Here is a 7,023-nt window from a genome sequence, read left to right on the forward strand (position 1 = left end):
CCCTGTAGATGCGCCCAATTGACTGGAAGATGGAATCCCCACCTGCTGCCCCTCTGGGTGGTCATAACTTTGTAATTACCGATTTCATGACTTTTACAATCCTTGCCCTAATGCATGATGCCTTAGGCCTTGTAAATTCCCTTTCCTCTAGGCAAGCTTGATTGCCACCGTGAGATACCTCTGGCATCAGGAAGTCTGTTTCTGAAAAGACAAAGTCTGCAAAGTTAATTTGATCTAAAGTGTGCATTTCTCCAAAAGCACAGCTTTTACTTTCTCATCATTGTGGCAGAGTTTAAGAACAAGATGAAAAATGGCTTCCCACTCTCAGTCTGTCCTTTGACTCACAGCGTGGGAGTGGACGGATGAACACCCGTCCGGGGGGAGGGACTCAGAAGGGAGGCCTTCATGAAGGCTGCTGCGCCCTGTTCCTGCTCGAGGGAGGTCGTGAGGCTACAGCCACCGTCACCACGGAGCCAGTGGTGGGCACCACCTTCTCTCGGGCCCTCCTCCGTCCTCCAGGCCATCCCAGGCCATCCGCTCCCTCTGCTCCCTCTCCCTCTCCCTCAAGCTGGAAACTTCTCACCCCAGCTCTTCCCTGAGCCCTTCCTGTCCCCAACCGTGTCACCGGCTGGGACTCTGGGCAGGAAGCTCCCACTCCTCCCTCTTGCCCGTCTTGCTCTTCCTTGGGTGAACATTTACCAAGCCCTCGCCCTCCCTGACTCTGTTCTCCCGTCCTGGCCCCAACCCCCACCCACCTCTGTCCTCCTGTCCTGGCCCCCACTGCCATCCCAGGCCACACTTTGGGCACGAAGTTGCCCCTCCCCCTCCACCCCTCCAGCACACCTCGCCCCCTGCCTTCCCCACTCTACGCGGGGACAATCTCTGCTGACTCCACAAGGGACTCTTTGTCCCGAGGCCGCCAGCCCGGAGACACCATGCCGCTTCACGTTGCCCACGCCACTCTCAAGTTTCCTGGTCTGTGTGGTGTTCTGCTTTAGTCCTTAAGAAGCCATGACTCACTCCTGAGGAGGCCCAGGGCCTTGAAATCAGTAACCCCCGTCTGCGGTGTCGGGTGACCGTCACACCCGGCGTCCCTGCTGGGCGCATTTGGAAATGAATTCAGTGAGGTTTTCTGAGCTGAATTCTCCGTCCCTTGAGAGGGATTCGGAGGCGAGATGTCCCTGTTACCACCCTTCACCCACAGCCATGAAGAGTATGGACTCGCTCACAGGTATTTCCGGCAAGTTTGGCTGATCCGCTGTCACGACGACACAGAGCTAGGGCTGGAAGAGGAAGCCACGTCCTGCCCCGAGATGCCCTGGGGCCGTGGCCGCCACTCGTACTCAGGTTGGCATGTCTACTCCTTCGCCCATCCTCCCTTCGAGTCCCTGTCCCTGGGGGGGGGGGGGCGCTGACTTGATGGCTTCCTGTCCCTCCAGTACAGTAACCAGCAAAGACACTTCGAAGCTGAGCTGCGGGCAGAGCCGACACTCCTCTGCCCTTCGCGCTCCTCCCCCCACCCTTGGCCGGGTGTGTGTGAGGAACACCAAGGGCTGGGGGGGGTTGGGCCTCTGTGGGGGACACAAGGGTGCCGGGGCAAGTGCCTGTGCTCAGAGTTGCTGTCCTGGTGTGGCCCTGACACAGTGGCTGGGTGCTGGGGTGCCACCTGCACCCCTAGCCCGGCCAGGCTGGACTGGGGCCCTCGAGGGGATTCTGCAGTGGCCGGTGGCTGGCGGTGGCTGGCGGTGGCGGCCGGTGGCTGGCGGTGGCTGATGGGTGGGGACCTTGTCGGGTTCTTGGGTTTTTCAGGCACGAATGAGCTGAGTCTGACATGAAAACCAAACCAGAGGACATGAAGCCATTTGCGTGGTGGCCACTCTGGCAGTCTGCCCTTTTGGAGGAAGGGACAGGAGCTCCCAGGGGCACCTGCTCCCTCAGCGCTCCCTGCGCGTCCCTCTGCCCCGTTGCAGTGAGTCCTCCCGCCTTTTCTAAGGGCACAGTCCCCTTCCTGAGGGCTCTGCCCTCATGGCCTGTCGCCTCCCAAGGCCCCACCTCCCACCACCATCCCCTGGGGTGAGGGTTTCAATGTGTGAACTGCAGGGGGACACAGAGACAACAGCACTGAGAGTCTCTATTTTGTTTTTTTGAGTCAGATCCTCACTCTGTCGCCCAGGCTGGAGCACAGGGGCATGCTCATGGCCACCGCAGCCTCAACCTGCTGGACTCAGGTGATCCTTCCACCTCTGCCTTCCAAATAGCTGGAACTACAGGCACGCACCACCACACCTGGCTAAATTTTGACTTATTGTAGAGACGAGGTCTTGCCAAGTTACCCAGGCTGACCTCGAACCTCTGGGCTCAGGCAATCCTCTCGCCTTGGCCTTCCAAGGTGCTGGGATTACAGACTTGAGCCACTATGCCTGACCGATTCCTTATTTTTTTGCAAAGCAATAATCATGTGCTTGCTAGAATGTGAGGCAGGAGACACCCAGGCGTTGAGGCTTGTGGATACTCAGGTGGGAGTGGAAGGACTGTCCCTACCCGCCCCGGAGTGGTGTGACTGACATCAGGACAGGCGCAGAGTCCTGGGAAAGCCGTGTGGCTTGACTTCTCAGGGGAGTGCGACCTACGGCTTGTAGCGTAGTGCCACGGTTCACATGCAGCATCTCCCGTCCTTCCCGAACACAGACCCGTTTCCCGGAAAGTCTCTTGGAATGACTGTTCCTAGAACACAGTGACGGCAACATCTAGCACTGACATCAGCCTGTCCCTGTTTAATGCGCCGCCTGTACGGAGCAGACGAGCTCTCATGACAGTCTCCCGCGGAAGGGGGGTCACCATCCCCAGGTGGCAAGTGAGGAAACTGAGGCGTGTAGAGACCAAGTGACTTGCCTGGACGCCCAAGCCCCAGGGTGAGAGGGTGGAAACGCTGCTCCGGCCGCAGGCCTGACACACGGCTGGAGATGAGTGAGGGCACAGTCTCCACAGCCGCCACTGCTTGAAGCAGACTTGGTGGGAGTCTGGGAGGAAAAAACACACCCTGACCTGTTGACGTGTGAGCGTGCTGGTCTCGTCTGCCTGTGCCTAAATGGCGTGTGTCCCTCCAGATGGGAAGACCGAAGAAGGAGAGTCACCACGGTGGAGACCGGAGCGTCACGTGTGCCACTTGGATGCACATCACTGGCCCGGTCTCACTGGATGCTGTGAACTGTCCCTGAACCTCCCGTGGCTGCCACGGCCAGGGGGACACTGCTGTTTCTTCACCAGGGACGCACGGAGCCCAGACCCTCAGCGCTGCTCCCGCCTCTTGACTGCTGCTGTCTGTGGGAGAAGTGCCAGCGAGCCAGGGATGGGTGAGGGGGACCGACTCCCGCTCGCCTGCCCAGGGAGGAGGCAGGTGACAGCAGGGGCAGGAGCATCAGCTGGGAGAGCCTGGGGCCTGGCAGGTCCCGGGGCCGGGTTCTGCAGGTGACCGTGAGGATGCCCGAGCTCGGTGATACAGCTCCTCCTGCCGGCTGCGGACCTGCCAAAGCTGCCCGCGAATGCAGCCAGGACCCAGCAGCGAGCTGAGGCCACGTGCTCCTCAGGGGCCAAGTGCTGTGTGTCTGTGCTGGCCGCAAGGAGGAGGGAAGCCAGGCCCTGCCACCCTTGGCCATCCTGTGGGCCCACCTTGGCACAAGGATCCCAAGACTGAGCGAGCACACACGGCTGGTCTGACCTGGGGCTGATGGTGAAAGGTGCGATATGTCATGGTGGCCTCTGGGACAGGCCTTGTTCTCCACCCAGGGATGCTGGATGCAGCCCCCCCGAGTCCTGCAGAGGCGCCGTCCTCCCGGCAGCTGGAACTCAGCGACTGAAGCCACGAAACCACAGCCCCAGGGCCAAGAGAAGGTGGACAGGTGGAAGGCTCCTGTGCAGGGCGACAAGTCGGCCTCTCCGACAGACAGGTTGGTGCAAGTCACCAAAACCCCGCCCTCCAGGGCTCACAGACCACACTTCCGAGTCCAGTTTCCAGTGCCGGCCTCAGGGACTGCAGACCATGAAGTACTGAGACGAACTGGCCGGAAAGAGGTCCGCCGTTCACTTGCTGTGCTTCTTGTGAACACGCTGCACGTGGCCTGGATGGTCTGGAGGGGCCTGGGAGGAGGTGGGAAGCTGTGGCTGCGGGGGCCCCTCGGCAGCTGGTGGCTCCATGGTGGGGGATGCACCCCAGTTGCTCCCCTTGCTGGCGGCTGCCTCTGGAGTCCCTGGCACCCAGGTCACTCGGCGCATGGGAGGGTAGAGCCACAAGGTGGACTCGATGCCAAGGCTGGGGGCTAGCAGGCCACAGGATGTCCGTTGGGAGTGTGTGGCCCTGAGCGTCTGCCCACACAGGTGCTGGGGGATCGCGGCTTGGGGGCTATTCTCTCAGTCGTGCTCGTTGTCTTTGACACATGAAGGGGGTGTCTGCCTGCTGCCTGGACCCCATCTGAGCTTAGAAGTGCACTGGAATAGAGCTGCAACAAACATATGTGTACAGAAATCATTTTTGTAGAATGATTTGAGTTCCCCTGGGTATATTCCCAGCTCTATTCACAATAGCAAAAACATGGAAACAACCATGTTGCCCATCAAAGCCAGACTGGATAAAGAAAATGTGGTACATATACACAATGGAATATTATGCAGCCATAAAGAAGGACAAATATATGGACTTCGCAGCAACTTAGATGGATTTGGAGTCGATTATACTCAGTGATCTATCACAGAAACAAAGAGCAGAGTACCATACATTCTCACTCATTAGCAGAACTTGAACAATTATAATACTATAAGAAAGCATTTGGCAGTAATGGGAAACTGTTGGGGGGGTGGGATTGGCAGTTGAGGGAAACTGCTAGGGGAGAAAGGGCACACCTCATCAACAAGGGTACCTGCATAATCAATGTTTGTATATCTAACCCTGAATCGTACCCCACATATTTATAATTAAACAAAAATAATATTAAATAAATAAATTAATTAAAAAAAAGAAGTGCAATTGAATGCCTGGTAGGTGGTGGGAAACGCCCACCCTACGATGGGCTACAGGGTGTCCAGTTTATTTTTAAAGTCACCACATAAGCAAAGCTCACCATTTCAGGAACCTCTTGACCAGATTCCCAAAGCCTCCAGGACTGGCCTGACCTGGGCTATTCCAGAGGCCACAGGCCACTGAGTCTCTGTTCTCCTCAAGCAAAAAGTTTGGAGGCGCAGATGCCCACGTAGATTGTGGTCAAGTGACCCACCTGAAAATAGGTCCGGGACCTGATGCTCCCCAGGCCTCTCTTGTGACTCACGGAGAATCCAAGAAGTCAGGAACCGACAAATGGTCTGAAAACGACGTGACCGCGTGTTCCTGGCCCCTCACAAGCCAGAAACAGCAACTTTGCATCGTAAAGGTGGGCGTGTCCTCGGGCTCTTTCCCTTGGGTCTTCCGTGTGTTTACAGCAGTCTTCCAAGACAGCCTGTGATCGCAACATTTTGTGAGGCCGAGGTGGGAGGTTTGCTTGAGCCCAGGAGTTTGAGACCAACCTGGGCAACATAGCAAGACCTCATCTCTGTGAAAAAAAAAAAATTAGCTGGGTCTGGTGGCTCCCGCCTTCAGTCCTAGTTACTCAGAGGCTGAGGCAGGAGGATCACCTGAGCCCAGGAGGTCAAGGCTGTGGTGAGCCTTGATGGTGCCAGTCTGGGTGACAGAGTGAGACCCGCTCAAAAGAAAAAGAAGAGGAAGAAAAAGAAGAGGAGGAGGAGGAGGACTTGCGGCCGGGGGGACAGGACACAGACCCGGGAGGGAAGCCTAGGCAGCTGGTTCATGGGCCAAGCAGGCACCGGTGCGTGTGGGCTAGTGCAAGTCAACCACGATCGCTGACCCTTGTCAGCTGCCAGGCGTCAGGCGTGTGTCCTGCGGCGTAGACACCTTTCATCCGTACATGCTGCTGGAGGAGACACTGCCACTGTCCGCCCTGCAGGGCCCAAGCCAGGTGGCTCTAAATGGCTTTAAGCTCAGGCCCCAGATTCCAGGGCCTGCCTGGACCCCCGCACGGCCCAACTGCCCCAGGGGACCCAGCCCTGACTGGAAGTCAAGACTAAAGCCACAGCGGAGCCCTTGACCCAGGTGCTCACGGCAGCTATGGGAGTGAATGGGCTTTCCGAGGGAGAGTGCAGGCGGATGGGACAGAGAAGGAAACTCGGGGAGGCCCACGGGGTGTGGCCTTCAGAGGACAGGCTGGTGAGGTCAGAGACGGAGCGGGGCTAGGAGAGGCTCCCTCCACGTGTCTCCACATCCCTCCATCCATGGCCATCCGTGTCCTTCCACATCCACCCGTCTCTCCACGTCCCCCCAAATCCATCCCTCCATCCATGACCATCCACGTCCTTCCACATCCATCCACCTCTCTCCCGCCATCCACGTCCCTTCGTGTCCACCCAAGTCTCCCCACGTCCCGCCATATCCATCCGCATCCACCCATGTCGCTCCACGACCATCCCCATCCCAGTGGCTGAGGCTGACCCCGGCGTCACGCTGAGCCTTTCTCCTTCACAGCTGCAGCCTCGGCCCTCAGCCCTTAGGACCCTTCAGAGCTGGGCCACGTCTCCACGGACACGCCCCCACTGACCACTGACAGCACTGCCCATGCTGCGGCGGTCCCTATAACGACGTCTGCTGCATCGTGACACGCCGAAGTTCAGGGCCCTGCAGTGGGTCTCCCCCTGTCAGAGTGAACCGAGAGTCTGCCACGGCCTCCAAGGTCCTCGCCGCCCTCTCCTCTAGGGCCTCCTCAGCGTCAGCCTCATGACTGTTCTTGAACAAGCCAAGGGGGTTCTGTCTCTGGGCTTTCGCGAATGCTGTTCCCTGCCCCTCACGCAGTCATTTAGTTGGTGTTTCCTGAGCACCTGCCATGTGGCAGGCACCGTCTGTGTTGCTCGGACACATCACCGACAAGTGACAGAGCCGCGCCTCCCTGCCTGCCCGTCCAGCTGGCTGCCTCCTGTCGCAGCGGC

General features: G+C 58.5%; 1 protein-coding gene across 1 annotated transcript in view; it reads left to right on the forward strand.

Moving 5' to 3' along the window:
* The window catches only part of MDM1 (Mdm1 nuclear protein), a 42,415-nt gene that overhangs the window by 5,519 nt on the left and 29,873 nt on the right, over positions 1-7,023 (forward strand). Inside the window, exons 2-3 of the mRNA XM_021716852.1 lie at positions 1,205-1,339; positions 1,440-1,530. Coding sequence (XP_021572527.1) covers positions 1,205-1,339; positions 1,440-1,530 — 226 coding nt within the window. The remainder of the gene's footprint in view (positions 1-1,204; positions 1,340-1,439; positions 1,531-7,023) is intronic.

This window comes from Carlito syrichta, unplaced genomic scaffold, assembly GCF_000164805.1.
Source record: "Carlito syrichta isolate Samal-C Ts95f unplaced genomic scaffold, Tarsius_syrichta-2.0.1 Scaffold309019, whole genome shotgun sequence".
In the NCBI taxonomy this organism is placed as follows: domain Eukaryota; kingdom Metazoa; phylum Chordata; class Mammalia; order Primates; family Tarsiidae; genus Carlito; species Carlito syrichta.